At 31.4% G+C, this 18,432-nt stretch overlaps 1 protein-coding gene across 1 annotated transcript in view; it reads right to left on the reverse strand.

The window, feature by feature from the left end:
• Window positions 1–13,442: 13,442 nt before the first annotated feature.
• The window catches only part of LOC113393162 (uncharacterized), a 30,754-nt gene continuing 25,764 nt past the window's right edge, over window positions 13,443–18,432 (reverse strand). Inside the window, exons 5-8 of the mRNA XM_064215908.1 lie at window positions 17,424–17,567; window positions 16,046–16,150; window positions 15,579–15,722; window positions 13,443–14,200 (exon numbers count right to left, since the gene is read on the reverse strand). Coding sequence (XP_064071978.1) covers window positions 13,734–14,200; window positions 15,579–15,722; window positions 16,046–16,150; window positions 17,424–17,567 — 860 coding nt within the window. The 3' untranslated portion in view covers window positions 13,443–13,733. The remainder of the gene's footprint in view (window positions 14,201–15,578; window positions 15,723–16,045; window positions 16,151–17,423; window positions 17,568–18,432) is intronic.

The following is an 18,432-nucleotide window of genomic DNA, read 5'->3' on the forward strand; positions in this document are numbered from 1 at the left end:
GATCCCTGAATACATTATGCTAAGCAGAGATTCAATCCTCTTACAACCTAATATATATAATAATATTCTTCATATAAGTTTCTATGTCATATGTGATTTTCAAGTGTTATAAGCAATTTCGATATTATTTCTAAAATCATTCTAATTTCGGATTTTTTTCGGTGGCAGGACAGTGTGCAAGCCTTCGGGTGCAGATATTTACATTTGAAGAATGAGATATATTCTGCTATTACATGGACAAGATTTTCCATTCCATGCACTTCGTAGTTTCCAGCGTTATAAACATTTTCATATTAAAATATTTTCAAATTTCGAATTCAAATTTGTTTACTCAATATTGAATCATTGCACTTACATAATGATAGAAAACTACTATCGTGTTTTTTTTTTAGATAGAACAGGTTCTATTTTCAAATTTTACAATTGTTTCAAATTGTCCCTTATAAATATATACAGGACGATCGTTTCATTTCCAAGATGTGTCCCATCTATGAACTTTCCAATTTTATGATAACCTTTTCCACGCGAAATTCCATCATAATTTATTAGCATTTTTAATATTCTAGAAGTTTCACAGTTATACTAGACTTTATCGATTGATGCAAGTGAAGCAGGCGAGTCTGGTCAAGATTTCCTACGCGAAGAAAAGTTACAAAGTTTAGAATTTTCTTCCAATTCTAGTATAACACGTCATTGTCATCTTAAAGTGCTCATCGCTTCCAGTTAAGACGCAGATGTGAACGTCATGTGCACTTGCACTGTTGCTGATATATCGTATAATAAAACAAGTTAGTTTTTTATCGACCTATATTTCAAATAAAATAAGGTCTTATATCTTATGATAAATGATTAAAAAAAAATAGGATTACGTTTTTCTTTTCTAGTTTTGTTTTTTTTTTGTAGAATATATAAGATTATTTAAACTTCCTTGTTTTCAGCTTTGATTTTTTTATATGTCTAGATGTCTGTAAACGTGTCGAATTAAACAGTGGCCAACGATTGGCGTAAAGGAGTATGACGTTTGGCGAGTATTAAGCGTGGCTGTCACGCACACCAAGATAATAAAGTCGGCTCATTTGTCTTAGTTTTCTATAATATATGATATAATAATAAAAGGGTTTTCTATCAACGGGATAACAAAACACAACCCTCAACAAAACTTACATACATGTATACATATCTTTACAATTCATAAATATGTTAAACTAATATTTAACCAAAACAAAACATTACATTCTTCCAGTACATTAATTAACAAACATATTACATAATTCTTTTAATAATGAAATATTAGATTTGCCGCTGCTATGGCGCGCTGGTGACATTCCGATTTATTCTTAATAAAAATAGCCGCTACGCTACAACAGACCCGATGTTCCGCTAGTATGCCAGTAACAATGCATTATTTTCACAAAAATACCGTCAAATATATAAAATATGTTTCAATTAGTTAAAGAGGTTCTTTAAACTTATATACATAAATCTTTTCATACAGTTCTAACTAATATTTTATTGAACTGCGTCCAAAATAAAACTTGATCAGTTAAATCCGTATGTAGAATTTATATATATTTGTAATTTTTAATGAATCGCGTCCAAAGAAGTTTCACTTCTAAAACAATTAAACTAAACTGGCTTGATAACATCCAGACCAGCTTCGATATTTAGAATTCGACGAAAACTAACCTCACCAATGGAGAAGTCGTCGTCGAGTCCAATAGAAACTTGTATTTATAAATGAATTATACACAGACGTCAATAATCCCAATAATTTGTATCATGATACTGTCTGGCAATAAACACATGCCGGTAGGCAACGCGTCTGTGAAGGTACAAAAAAAAAATACGTTGTAAAACCACACTTTCGAAAACGAATTCAATTAACAAGAAATTAATTGAATTCGTTTTTTTACATTAAGAAATCACTTGACGCATCATAAAACGCATCTCGTCCCAAACAAATAAAGTTAGACGTGGATTCTAATTATACGTTTGACCGGTTCCTCCTATTGTAGCTATCGAATGAGAAAAGTTATATTGCTTTTGTTCAATTCTACGTGCTTGGATTAGCAGAGATTAGAAAGCCTTGCGATTTGAGTTTATAATTTAATTTCTGAAAGCACGTGAATGTCTTTAATTTTCTTGAGCATAAAATTACACATTACGATGTTATTCATCGTGATTATTAATATAATATCTATAAAACGATTTTACATGTTTAGATTGAATATACTTTATTTTATTTTTGTAACAACCTTATTAATCACATTTTAGACAATTTTTATTGTACTGAACGAAAAAAATATTTTATGCTTAATTAAAGTAATAAAATGTGAATTTCCCACTCCTTGGTTAAGGCCGCTGCTTTGGGGAGCAGTATTGGAGCTTATTCCACCACGCTGCTCCAATGCAGATTGGTGGATACACGTGTGACAATTTTACTGAAATCAGACACATGCAGGTTTCCTTGAGGGTTTTTCCTTAACCGCTGAGCACGTGATGAATTATAAACACAAATGAAGCACATGAAAATTGAGTGGTACTTGTCTGGGTTTGAATCCGTTATCATCGGTTAAGATGCACGTGTTCTAACCACTGGCCCATCTCGGCTCAAGCTTAATTAACATTTAGCAAATTAATCGCTGATAAAACCGTATTAATTCATAACGGCATATACCGTTTCTATTCTCTGTGGATTTTCAATATATCGGTGTGAAAATTTGTAATCATTGAACAAAAACAATTTATACGAAACAAATACAAGATACCGGCTATTATTAAGATCGAATTTAAATTAAGATTATTATATTACGTACGTTTCAATTTTATAACATAATAATAATTTTGTAATATTATCGTTTCATAACACGTACACTGGAATAGCGTACTGGATTAAGCCTTCGTTAAGAATAGAGTGTATTTGTGCATCAATGGTTCATTTTTTAAAGAAATATTAGGAATTACTGATAACCCTTTTTACACCTCCAATTAAGCCACAATAGCCCAAAGGTCAGGATCGAACATGTGACTTTTTACATCGCTAGGCCCGTAAGTTAATGCTCTATTTATGCTTCAAATAGTAAGTATAGGCTGCATATATAGGGGTAACGTAAATTTTACTTCACATTAAAATAAAGTCAGACGATACGCCAAGTGAGTAACTTATTAATACGCGTCTATTAATATTTAACTTATACTTATGAGTAAATTAAAATGTATTGACATTAGATAGTGTTTTTATTTTGTATGAAGTGTTTTCTGTTAGCTCTACTGGTTTTGACAGCGTCATCGATTGGGTATGGGGGTGCGTTGAGTACTGAGACTTAGCTCTTAGAAGATAACTCATGAAAGCTTAAACAGACGAATATATGAACTATAGACTATGCAAGAAGGCATCTTAACTATGATTTTTTTTTAGCTTTTTTATGGTATAGGTTGGCGGACGAGCTTATGGGCCACCTAATGGTAAGTGGTCACCACCGCCCATAGACAATGACGCTGTAACAAATATTAACAATTCCTTACATCGCCAATGCGCCACCAGCCTTGGGAACTAAGATGTTATGTCCCTTGTGCCTGTAGTTACACTGGCTCACTCACCCTTCAACCCGGAACACAACAATACTGAGTACTGTTGTTTGGCGATAGAATATCTAATGATTGGGTGGTACCTACCTAGGTGGGTTTGCACAAAGCCCTACCACCAAGCAATGGAATTACGAAGCTGCCTCGCTATCCGGAGACCTCATTTCTATCAGCGGTGTCAAACATACATAGGTAGATAGACTTCAATTTGAATGCCTATTATAAAGCTAGATAATTTGTAAATTTGAACACAATTCGAACCACGCGTCCTATTTGAATAATTAATTTTGCTTTAAATAGTCAATTTATAGATGACCGCCTATATCTATTACTAAAAATCTAATGGCAAAATTTATCTAATCGGTGTAGCAAATCCGACTGGAATTTTACTTCATGTTGATAGTGTTCCTATTTTTAGCATTTATCTATGGATTTCGTAACGTATAACGTAAGGATTTATAGAATAAATACGATTTTCACTAAACCTAGTATTGTAACTTAGTGTTGAATTTTTAAAATTTTTATTAGCAATGAATCCAATTTAAAATAAATAAGATATATTGTAAATTAGCATAGATATCTTTAAGGCTTTAAACTAGGACATGAAATGCACACTTGTCACCTCAATAGACTTAATTTCAGCCGAGTGTAACTGGAAAGCGCAACTACTTGTACAATATTACAAACTAAAACATTTCAAGAGGCGCTCCATCTTCTGGTATCAAAATCAAAATCAAAAAATTCATTATTCAAGTAAGATTTTACAAGCACTTTTACATCTGCTTTTTTTACATCAACTTTGCCGTTTCATAAATTCAAATCATTTGGTAAAAATACATCGGTAAAGAAGGCATATTATTCAATACAAGATTATATAGATGATAAAAAAGCGTGGAGCTAATACTTGTTGACTTCCGGGCAGAATGTATTATATACATATGTCATTGTATTTAACTAACAATGACTTTGTTTTTTTAAGTGTTGGAAAAGCGTAACTACTGAGTTTCTAGCCGGTTCTTCTCGGTAGAATCTGCATTCCGAACCGGTGGTAGATTCACTTAATATAGTTTGTTAAATGACGATTCAAAAGTGCTTATTAAAACCTTATTGAATAAAGTATATTTTGATTTTGATTAAACCAGGGTAACTGCAGACACAAGGCACATACTGAATGGTTAATATTTATTAAGTCAATGTCGATTTGCGGTGGTGACCACTTACCATCCGGTGGCAAATTTGTCCGTCCGTCTACCCATATTATAAACAAAAGTGTACTATTATAAAAATGACCACTTACAATGGATCATTTCAGAACTATTAGATGATTAAGATTTTCAAATTTAAAATGATTTTTGTTTACAAATTCCATATTTCATATAGCGTATTAAAGTGGCATGTCTTATTTCGTCGTATAGAACACGTTCAAACTTATGTTACCAAAATTAAATGGTGTTATATGACAATTACATTTCTCTAAAAGGATTTTCGACTCTTGTTACTGAAAATTCCCTTTTCTCAGCAAAATCGTCGTCGGCACGTAGACTGCGATCGTAAAACGATAGTAAAGTGTCCGACGCACAACGCACGTATCATTCTATAACGTGATTCGAGAGAGGTTTTGTATCAGGCTATCGGAGACCGAGGCCTTCGGGAACCATAGCAGTTGTGACAAAAGAACTTATCGGCTAACCGAAGATGTGCGGCACAATTGGTATTTTATATAGAATTCACATACTGGAAAAATCTCTCCGATATCTGATATGTCCTTTAAATGTATATCTTATGCTAGTTTTCTTTCCGCTTTTTATTTACAGTCTTACTTGTCAGATATATTTCTTAAATATAAAAAAAAAAACGAAAGAATATTCTTAACGTATATTTTTTTGTATCACGGGTTTTTTTGTTTCATTATTAATTTTATATTACATGGCTCCACTTTTTACGACAGTAAATTGTATTCCTAATATTCATTTGTAGAACAACATGATGACTATTTATTAATTAAACTTATTACGGTATTAGTAATAAGGTTGTATTTGCGTATTTGTGATGCAGTCGGTGGATTCCGCGCCAAAAGTGCTTGCACTAAAGAAGATTAATTTAATGTCGCATCGGTTACATTGTAACAACTTCTTTTTTAAACCACCATCTCGTTTGACCTCTTAAATATTATTGGTCATTTGAACAGATATATGACAGAGACAGCAGGAAAATGTATAATTTAAGACGAGGTAAAAGTATCTTATAACATGCGTCTTCACCTTTAAAAGTGTCCACAAACACTAATTGCCATCATGCCAATACTGTAGCTTGACGGTAGAACTAAAATATTAATGCATTTAATATTTATCCTGTTCTTTTTTTTGCATATGTAATTGGCGTAGACATTGGCGCCAAAAAAAAAGTAACCATTCTTTTCAACGCCAATGCGCCACCAACCGTGGCCTTTGTGATGTTGTGTCCCTTGTGCCTGTGGTAACACTTTATTATTATTATTATTACATAGTATAAAACAAAGTCGCTTACCGCTGTCTGTCCCTATGTACGCTTAGATCTTTAAAATTACACAAAGGATTTTAAGAAGGTTTTTTAATAGATAGATTGATTCAAGAGCAAGGTTTATACGTATTAATACATGCACAATATAGTAGAGAAACCCTGATAATTTTAGAGGTTTCTAAAGTGATGTCGCAAATAAACACATTTTTTGCGCTTACATTGCTGGCTGAACCTTACGAGATAGATCAAAATAATGTACTACTGTATTGTACACCTTAAAAGGTCTTCAAAAAAGTCCGCAATGGTCTATCTCTTAGGGATAACCCACAATAACCATATTTTATACTTTACTTTTTAAGAGAAATAAAGGCTTATTTACGAAGCGATTTTAAGCAATACAACATTAATTATTTTATCCAATTAAGTACCTTAAATACATTGTGCATTTAATATAGATCAATATGGCGTTTTACAGCCTGTATTTTAAATGAATATTTTCGAAGATATTACAGATTTAAAACGCAGGGACATAGCGGTTTGTATTGTCTAACGACTGAAAAACTGTGAAAGTTGTAAGACATTCTGTGGTATATTTAGTGGCAGCATTGCGCCCGTGCAAAGTCGGGACGGGTCATTAATAATTATATAAATTGGATTAAAGAAATTATTTGAAGGCTAACATTATCTCTTCAATCCCGTTTTATTCTACCAAGTATCAGCGCTTTCCTTCAGATATCATTCTCTAACTCTGGATTGGTTGATGGTAGAACCATCTCAATGTATGAAACATTTCAATCTTTTTATATACATAGATACTTCTCCTAAACTTCATAATGGGGACGCAGATTAGAACTCGATTTATAAATTGGTGAATATCTGATGTTAAAGATCATTTTCAATTACAGAATAACGTATTAATTTGACGAGAAATTATAATTTTCTAATTTCCTTTTCTAAGGACTACATTAAGAATTAATTTTTAAACATGTCATTAATTTTACATTACATTAACAGCCTGTAAATTTCCCACTGTTGGGCTAAGGCCTCCTCTCCCTTTGAGGATAAGGTTTGGAGCATATTCCACCAAGCTGCTCCAACACGGGTTGGTGGAATACACATTTGGCAGAATTTCGTTGAAATTAGACACATGCAGGTTTCCTCACGATGTTTTCCAGCACGAGATGAATTATAAACACAAATTAAGCACATGAAAATTCAGTGATACTTGCCTGGATTTGAACCCGAATCATCGGTTAAGTTGTGCGCGTTCTAACCACTGGGCCATCTCGGCTCTCATTAATATATATATCTATGTAGTTTTAAGTCTACTATGTAAAAGTATTATTTGAGTTGTTATAATTGTATTTGTATAAAAGATACAGTAAACATTAATATTTATTGTTCTATGGGCAATATCATTATGACCCAATATGTGAATCCTGGCGAGAGTCGTATAACCTATATTAATAAAACAAATTTATTATTTCATTTTCAACAAAAATATATATCAATACTTCATTACAGTGTCAGGGTATTAACACACAAAAACCTTTTTTTAAATATCATTATTTTAGACAATGGCCGAATATAAAGAAGATTAAATATTAAAAGTATACCAAACGCGAATTTCAATGTAATTTGACTAAAAGGATATCTAGCATGGACTCAGGCCAACAAAAAAAAATTAAACCACTTATGGGTCAAGCTCAACTCTCCTTTTGAAGAGAAGGGAAAGAATGGAGTTTATTCCACGACGTTGATCCGATACGGCTTGGTGGATACATATATGACAAATTTTATATCTATAATATTAAAAACCTTATTTATATACCTTGGTAAGATTCCATGAAACCTTTAAAATATCTATTCCTGATATTAAACTATCTATCATATAGACAGGCCATTGCATTTTCATCATTTCATCCGACTTTCAATATGGACCTTTGCCAAGTTTAAATTATATAATAATACTAATGTTCTAATACTGTAAGAGGAATTTCATGTTTATTACGGTTTATTGGGAGTGCGACAGACAGTTTATTTCATACAAAATAAATACATATTATACTAATACAATGTTTTTACACGTATAGCTTCGAGCACGCATTCGTTGATTTTAATGCGGGATAAATTAATTATTGAAAAGTGATTAACTACTGAATTTATTGTCCGTTCTTCTCGGTAATAAATAATAATCACAATATTTATTTATTTTTCCCTTAAAATATACGTATTTAATTGTATTACATACAGTAAAATGGTACAGGAAGGGAGACACTCCCATACTAAGTAAAACTTACGTTAAGGGTCTCCTTGCCTCCTTACAGTGCATTTTAGGGATAATATATATGTTAAGATCGTTTTAAAATACTATATATATATATAGGTGTGTTTAAGTTTGTGTATGTGTGTGTGATGCGGTATCTCGGTAGATAGAAAGTTATAGATCATATGAATGTTTGTCGTGTATTGGAGAAAATAACACAACGCTTGTTCAGTCAATAATAAGCTGCCTGGCGCTGAGTGATCACTGTTACCATATACATTAATACTGCAAATTCATTGCAAACATTGATGCTAAGCAGTAGAATTAGTAATGAGTGAGATTTTCGATCAGCCAAAAAGTCCTACCATCGGTAAACTGTTTTAAGCCACCGGTTTAAAAAAATAAAGTTATTAAAAAAAAAATAATATATATTTTATTTTATCTTATTTAGTTTGAATTGATATTTATATATCATTCATGAATTTAATACTTTTCTCTGGATGCGGATAAGCTTAAACAAAGATATTAAGTTCTAATAACGTATTGCAAAGAGCCTAGAAAAACACGTGGAATTTATAGATCGTTAGTTCCTATCCAGGATAACATAATAAAGCCTAATCTGTGTCCACTTCATATTGTACGAATGTCGGATGACGTACGTATGTACCAAATGCAGAAAAGAGTCGTGAAATTAGCTCAAATATTTCTCCTTAAAAGGAGATAAGGCCTTTTTCAGCTGAACACTTATGCGCTGTTAGTTTTTAAACTGATTACTTTTCCCAAGCTCACCGGTCGTAATGCATCCGTCATGAGACATTCCGAAGGGAATACAAGTTCCAAAGCATAGCTCCCTACAGTCAATAGCTTTGTGTCACATAAGTGGCCATTATCGAATACCTTGCAATACGTCGGTGTATTCAATACCATTGTGAAACTTGAGATGCTTTCAAATTGTATCTAACACCCTTAAAAGCCTTTGTAAGGACACTACACGATTTCACGTACGAAACTTTCTTCGTTTCTAAAAACTTTTTTACTACCTTACTAATAACATAAATGGTGCTTCATAGTTGCTTCGTAATATGTTTTTAGGAATATTATGTATATTAACAATAATAAAGATTTTATTTTAAGCAATTATCTTATACACACAAGGAGAAAATGTAAACTAATAACATCTAGTTTCAGACTTCGCAAAATTAATAGATCCCTCCTAGAGCAGGATATTCTTTTGTATAATAAGATTCCAAATTTAAATCTTATATAAAAGAAACATTAATGTATAATGTTTATTACTCAATACAGGATGATATTAATGATAAAAATGCGTGGACTTTCGTAGTTGTTGATTTCAAGGCAGAATATATGTATGTAATTTTATATTACTTTATTGACATACTCTGTAATTAAATTGATGGAAGAAAATAATTAATGAATTTCTTGCCGGTTCTTCTCCGTAGAATCTACTGCACGAACTGATGGTAGCTTCCCATTTAATTCAACAGTGTAACATAACGATTTTAATGTGTTTTTATGAGCCAACTTGAATGAAGAATATTATGTTTTCGAAATGAAAAGTTCTATAGTAACAATGAATCAATATAACATTTTTCTAAAATATCGTCAACAACACAAAAAATGACGAAACCAAGCACCTTTTTTTCTGTGGAAATCTATATAAACATTATTTTTTTATACATAGACTATGTTAGTTTTAGAAATTTACTCGAAATTTATATTGACATAATTACTAGTGCTCGTGACCTAAATACTTCTCACTGGACGCTCCTAAGACGCTTAAAGCATCAAAATTACTAAGCTCTAACAGAATACTGCAAAGAACCAAGTTGGCCGAGAGAAAACACGTGGAAGGAATAGTGAGCTAGACAAATCCATTGATCGAATCAGTGTTTTTAAATATATATACAAAGTATTATATTATATGTACGGATACTAGTCTGTTGGTGAGTTATCAGAACTATCTATAGACATTGCACTAAGAAATATTAAACATTCCTTTTATTGCCAATGCACCTGTAGTTACTTCGATTAACTTATCCTTCAAACCGAAACTCAACAATACTAAATATTTATTGGGCGGTAGAATTTGTGATAACGTTAAACGATATTATTACGACAAACACTTGTGAACTCGCGATTTTTACTAAATACAGATAACAAGATCAAAAAAATATTAAGCATATTAAAGCTTAAAGCTCTGTGTATTCCTTTAATTTAAAGTCACAATCTTACATTAAGATCCACGTGATTGTTCTTCGGCTTAAAAATAATCAGTCCTATAATACAATTATAATATTTGCGACTAGAATTCGACATTACTTTCGTATTCAACATTTCACTAACACATCAAAATGCACACACACAACTTTATCCAGTAAAGTCTTTACTGGATACATTTGTATGTGTGCATTTAAATTACGTAACAAAATGTAATGTAGGCATTCAAAATCTTTGAAGGGCATAATAATTAATCGCACTCAACGAAAAGACTATCCAATCATAAAATTGTCTTATAAATAAAAGCAATCGCTATTCACGCCAAATCTACCAATCACCAATGCCCATTCAAGGCTAATAGTTCCACATTAGGGAAAAGCGGTCTTGCGGAATGTAAACTGAAAAAAAACCGCTTGAATTGAGTCATAACAATAAATTACTCTCTCTAACGACATGGAAAGAGTCCAAATGGTCCGGATTTTGAATCAATTGTTTTGGTAACGCACAGTCGTCTAGCTGTACTCCCTTTAACGTTCCTATCAATTGAAATTAAATCCATATGATTGCTTAATTCCAGTAAGCTTAAACCGGCAAGCAGATATACAGCCAGGCAAGTAACCACTGTTCTGTTAATTTTCATGGGCTTAATTTGTTTATAATTCATCTCGTGCACGGCGGTGAAGGAAAACATCGTGAAACCTACATTATATGCCAGATGAACCTCGCCACGTCCACCGACCCCTATTAGGGCAGCGTGATGCATTACACTCCAAGCTTCGTCAAAAGGAAAAAAAGGCCTAACAGGAATATTTACCGGTTGTTACTTTACGTTTGAACATTAGGACATTCCAAATTTAAATTATATTTTAAGTATGCGTCGATATTTAGTGTTATAATGAATAATAGATTCGGTATTGTCTTTGTTTTTGAGACTTTTTTGGCTCAAATTAAATAGTCATAGAACTATATAAAAAATTTTAAAATTAATAAAAGATCATTACTTTCCGGGTATATAGAATTGTTTCGGTATATTTTCATTTGTACAGAAAAAATGTTTCGGATAAATTATCGTGATAGTAAGTAGTTTCTTTACTAAAGTTCATTCCTTTCTAATTATGATTGTGATGTTTGGTTGTAATATATAAATGAGCTAGTGTCATAATAGACCCAAGAGAACATTAGATCTTGATTTGATGGTTCATTGAGGATGTAAGGACGGGTGTGTACATTCACTTGGCATTAAAACAATAGTTGAAGGCCTATACTTAATCATTTAATTTTCAATAATACCTACATTAAAATGCCTAAAATGTTGATAGTTTATAATCTTTTAGATTAGATTACGTTAGTATTTTTAAATTTAACTCAAACTGGGACGTTAAAATAAAAACAACAATATATACCGTCCAACTACGTACTACCGAACCAATGAACTAACAGTTCTTCCAGCAGACAATTATAGAATAAAATATTCTTTATTTTTTGACATTTCACGATCGTGTTCTGTGGAGTGTTTTCGTTAACTAATATGTTGGTATAGTTATTATTACTTGTATTAAATTTCCAATCCCTTGAGTGTTATTGTAATATACCAATGAAACGCCATAATTTATTCTGGTAATGACCCTTATTCACGCAACCATTGCCTAATAATCCAGAAAAGTATAACATACTTTTAGAAACTCTTATTTCCGAAACTTATAACATCGAATTATGTTAGATTGGTTGTATTTAAAAAAGTTTTTTTATTGACAATAAGTGACTAACTAAAGATAATAATAATTATTTTTAAGGAATCACGGATGAAGTTTTCAATGAAACACAATTTATAAAATATTTTATTCAAAAAAATTATAAAATTATTTGTTTTTATATTCCAAATCGTGTAATGAGTATTAAATTAAATTAGGAAATAATGTTTATTAAAAATTAATTATTGAATATGGGTTTTCATTTATTCAAGTTACGTTTATCGCGGAAGCGTTTTTATAATTTACAATTTTAAATTGCATTAATAATTTATTACGGAATGACGAAATTTGCGTAAAAACTTAATGAGAACAAATCATATTTAATGTTATGTTTAATAAACACAATTTATTAAATTCCATCATAATTGCATTAAAAATATAATACTCGACCTCTTTAGAGCTTATTAATATAATCGTATGATAATAATTTACCACAGTCATATTCGACCTTATGTGTGCATCTTCTGACGCGGTTACGTAAAGTATACTTACACAGTTTATTGACTTAGGACCTTTTCGAATTTTGAGTATAAACAAACGTATCTTTGATTTAGCTTATGTATATTGATACTATTTCTTCTTATTTACTTAGTGCACTGCGAAATAAAGTTAAAAGTTACGCTAGGGAAGAGTTTATAGCGATAATATAATCGCCTTTTAAAGCGTATCCACACCTGCGCAAGTCCGACTTGCTCCGACATTAATGTAATAAGTGCATTTTCGTAAACTGATTTCGTGGGTGGAAAAGTGTGGATGCATCTTTATATGTGAAAAAAATATTTTTTTATGATTATAAATTTAATTAAAATACAGAATATTAAAGCTATTTACAATATTTACATAAGTCAGCTGTTATATCAGTTAAGGCTGAAGGAGACAAAACATTATATAATTATTTTTACGCATAGATAATAAATATGAAGTATTTTATTTTTGTTTTTACATCAATAAAATTTTATACATAATATTATACTGTTTTAGAAAGACTTCATTTCGATTAATTATTAATTCGTTAGCAAACCAATGATTTTTATATAATCATATATAATTTAAACATTCATATAGGTAATTATAAAGATATTAAACGAAATATGGTGTGAAGTATATAATATACGTTGGACAAAACAATTGAAATATAAATATAGCGTTAATATGTGTGATAACAGCGACCATACTGTAGGTACAGTCTTATCATAATTCGTACTTATCATAGCACTGCGTTCTAACTTATATTCTACATAGTGCGATAAATACACTTTAAAATGTCGTTCAATCAAACATTATCCCTATAAATAATTTTGCTTTATAAGCATTTTTATAATCATCACTTAGATATAGAAATAAATCATAATGTCCTTGAGTGTCCAATTTAATAATTCCATTCGAAGTGAGGACTAGTATATCCAACCAAAGTTTGGATTCAACTTGATATCGGAATCCATCTCTTTCGTCATAAACCTTGTTTCACGTGAATTAGATGGCGCATAATCCACATTACCATACATACTGGCGCCCGCACAAGGATATACAGTTGAGAGAGGTTTCATTGCTCTCAATGCTGTTTTGGTTTGACCATCTCTATAAAGAATCATGTCTGGGTGCAACGGATCGTAGAACGTTCCAGAAATGTGGCTCACGTCAACATCGTCTATATCCGACGCTGCGTCATTGAAAACGTTCGGAGCTTCTGTTGTGAACATGTCGCCGTTTTTAGAATTTCTAGATCTTTCTCTGTTTTTGTAATACCGAATGCCAAACAGCAATGCAACTAAAATAATTATTATTAAAATCCCAATACTTATGTAAATAAGGAATTTTGTATTTGATGAATAATGTGAAGACTCCTTTACAAGCGACGATTCTGTAACAAGCATTATTATTTCAGCATTTTTGTTTCCTGTTTAATGTGATTTAATTATAATAAACAAATTATTTATAAACATTCATATTATATTCGAATCAAACATAACTGTAATTATGATGAAAATTTTGATTACAGATTGCATTTATCAGTCACGCTTATATAGTTTTATTAGTATTTATAATTGTATCATCTATAACAAAATGAACTGAGGTAGCCCAATAGACAAATCACGTATGCTTAAACTGACTATTGCGTGTTCAAATCCAAACAAACAACAGTATTTAGTAGTAATTGTAGGGTGAGCCAGCCAGTATAACTGCAGGCATAAGGAACAAAACATCTTAGTTCCCAAGTTTGACGACAGTTTGGCAATGGAAGTAATGATTGATAGATCTTACAGCACTAATGTCAAGTGGCGGTGGTAACTATTATTTGCGTATACAGTTCGTCTCGTGAGTAGCGTTGAAGGAAAACTTGCATGTGTCGCATAAAATGTATATATCCAAACCAGGAAAAGCCTTTATTGAAAAGTTGGAAAACTTTATTAAGAGGCTGTTACTTAATCAGAAAATTAAATAATATGTGTCATAAACCAATAATAATTGAATTTAATATGCCTACGATAGAGTTCGATTATCGAAATTTTAATTATTTGGAATTATTTGTGGTTTACCACAATCGTGCCGAAATGTATGCAAGAATTATGACACGATAACATATATTACTACGATTTTCTGGATCTATAACATTAAAAATAGTCAAAATATAAAATTATACATTCCATAATAAACTCCAAAGTCACCGCAGGTAACTATTTGACATTGACAGTAATTATTATAAAATTTAAACTCATTAAATCATCTTATGGAGGTTATCAGGATTTCACAAGTGTGTTATGAAGTGACGTCTTACAGAATAACACAGTAAGTACCATAAGATGAATTCTTCGAATAGAATAATTCGAATTCGACACAAACAAAACTCAAATAATATAAGCTTATTTTACAATTATTCTACAATTACAAAGGCTAGTAAATCTATCTATCTATCTACCTTTAAACACAAGAGTGCTAAATTTGGGAATTAATTAATCTCTCTCTCTCTCTCTTAGTGCCAAAAATTACTACGATTTCCAAATATAGCAGCAGCAATAATACTTTGATAATAATTTTATATCCTTAACTAGCTACTTGTCCCGGCTCAGCACGGGACAGTCGACGTAGCATAAGGGGTTTATATTGAAAGACAAACATACAAATAAGGATAATAGCTCGTCAAGGTTCCTTCAAAATTGGATGGACAGACATACTCAGATATATTTTCATAGACTTGGAAGATGAATATCAGATTTGAAGGAATTCAGTTGAATATGTACCTTTTTCGTTATCCATATTTGATACTAATATACGTATCGAAGTATCTTCGGTATTCCTCGAAGACGGAACATTGACATCAATCGGTGACTGCACAGCTGGATTGGAAATTGGAATATTTGGCTCCCTCCAATTTTCACCAATATCTTTAACAATATTGTAGTTTAAATCATTTATTATTGTAATAGTATTTTTTTCTGTCTCATCAAACCCAAGATGTGACCAATACTTACAAACTAGAGCCTGTGAAAGTGTGAAAATCACAAATACAAAAATATTTTATAAATTTAAAAGCTGTTACTGTCAAAATATCCAAATAATAAAATTTAACAACAATAAACTTTATTGCATACTAAGAAAAATCAGTTACGGTAAAACATTTAAATCAAAATACGATCACACAAAAGACGACTTTATTGCTAAAATATAATGACTAAATTTGATCAATTGTTTTAATCGGGTAACTAACCTGATTCATCAAAGAGTCCAGCATTTCGACTCGCGTTATAATTGTTCACTACTTCATCCTCTTCGATAGGACTTTCATACTTCTCTGTAAGAACTCCGAGAGGAACTGTATAAAGAACAACCCTGATATTATTACACTTATAAAATTAGCAAATTTTATTTCCTAAACACAATTCTGTCTCTTCGCTTGCTTATTCGGTATTAATAGGCCATCTTTTATTTACAGGTCGATACAATCATGTTACTATAAAAACTCACATTTGGTTCTTTTTTTTTCATCAAATATCAATAATTGATAGAATATATCATTCAATTAATGATGTCATAAACATTTTCTTAGATTAAGTTATGACCAATAATTAAAAAACAAAGTTTTTATTTTAAAAAAATAAGTTAATCCGAGATGGTCCAATGATTAAAATGTCAAGCACCACCGAACTAAGCACGTATGTTTATAATTCATCTCGTATTCGGCGTCAAAAGAAAACGTCATAAGGATATCCGCATGTGCACAATTTCAATGAAATTCTGCCACATGTTTATCCACCAACCTGCAATCGAGCAACAAGATGGAATTAGGGACGTTTACAGGCTCATACTTTACTTTATTTGTTTGTTTTTGATAATCATTCCAATTTTAGATATCCATAGTAATAGTATTACTGAGTAGAATTAAAAAAAAAAAAAACAATGCGATGTGTTAGTGCATTTTTTTAAATAAAATAGTTTAGTAAATTTTAAAGGAATGCCTATATTGCCTGTAACATGGATGAAGCGATTTTTTCCCAAGAATCTCGGTATTTAATAAAGAGACCAGGGTCAAATTCCTGTATACAGAAATAAACGAGGCATACACTCGCATAATTCAACTGCAAAATGAAATACTGTTACTCGTTATAATCTGAATGGTAGTTTAAAAATAAATCAACTTCGGTTTAGTAACAAATAGAGGCTGAAATTGAATGAAATCATTATTTTACCCATCAGAAGTCGAGATTAGCAGCTTGTATTATTTGGATTACCTTTGGGGTTGATGGTACATAGTTGGAAAGGATTTCGCGGAACTTTCTTTTATATTATATAAGTAGACGGACTAGCAAATGGGCCACCTGATGGTTAGAGTTCATCACTGCCCATAGATTCTTTATATCTCTTTATAACTGTAATTACACTGATTCATTCACCTTTCAAACTGGAACACAACAATATTAATTATTGCTGCTTTACGGTACAATATATGAGTGGATAGTACCTACCCAGACGAGCTTGCACAAAGCCCTATCACCAAGTGACGACCACCTTCACGTCCATCATATTCTATTTTATTGACCTTTTATTATTTAAATAGGTCCAAACAATAAATAAATCAATAAACCTACCGCAAGCATAAACAATTTTGAGGTAATTCCTCGGATTTGGCTTGCAAGGAGATCCGAACGTTCTGTTGTTTGCCACGATTTGGCACCATCGTTTACCGTGACAGATCTGCATAACTGTTTTCACGGCGTATGGAGCAAAGCATTCTGTAAGAAAATTGGAAATGTATTCTATTATATTTTAAAACTAAATTAAATTATAGTTAATTTTAATTTATAAGTTAATCTTGAGATCTACCCGTTGAGTAAATATTAGTCCATTTATTAAGAAAAATTATTGAGCCCGTGGACACGATACGACTAGCACCAAACTTCTATAAGTATTCGTGTTTTTTGTTAAAAGGTCGGTGGACTGGCAAATGGGTATTTAGTCAATTACAGTACTTTAACGTTACTACGTTAAATATTTTGTGATCTTATGAATGTGCTTCTACAAGTCTTGAATAAAGAATTTTAAATAATGCTGAAAAAAAAAATTAAATATCAAAAAATATATTATGTCTACCTAAATTAACTCGCAACTGGATTCCATTGCTTGTTATAAAAAATGGCCAACAAAGGCCAGAAACCAGACGTAACAAAATTTAAACCCAACGGACTTGAACAATGGAACAAGAGTCAAACGCTTTGTCTCATATGAAATAAACATCGTTCTTCGTCGCAAATGTTTTATTACTCTGCATTAAATATTCTAAATATTTACATGAAACACGCATTATGCACTCAGTTGCAATTTTAATTTACTTTCATATGTTTCTATCTTATAGGACAGAAGCACAATAACTTATTTATATAATAAAATCGTACGTTCACTGTGAACTTATTATATTACATATTCCGAATGACATACAACCAATTAGTTGGTCGTCCAATGGTCACGATAGATACTTCTTAATGTGTAGTAAAACTATTACATTTGATAAATAACAAAAAATCTTCTATCTACATATGAGACGTTAAGACTTGCGTGTTTGTAATTTCTGACTTATTTTCCCCTTTGTAAATGAAACAT

The sequence above is a fragment of the Vanessa tameamea genome, chromosome 9 (assembly GCF_037043105.1).
Source record: "Vanessa tameamea isolate UH-Manoa-2023 chromosome 9, ilVanTame1 primary haplotype, whole genome shotgun sequence".
Lineage (NCBI taxonomy): Eukaryota > Metazoa > Arthropoda > Insecta > Lepidoptera > Nymphalidae > Vanessa > Vanessa tameamea.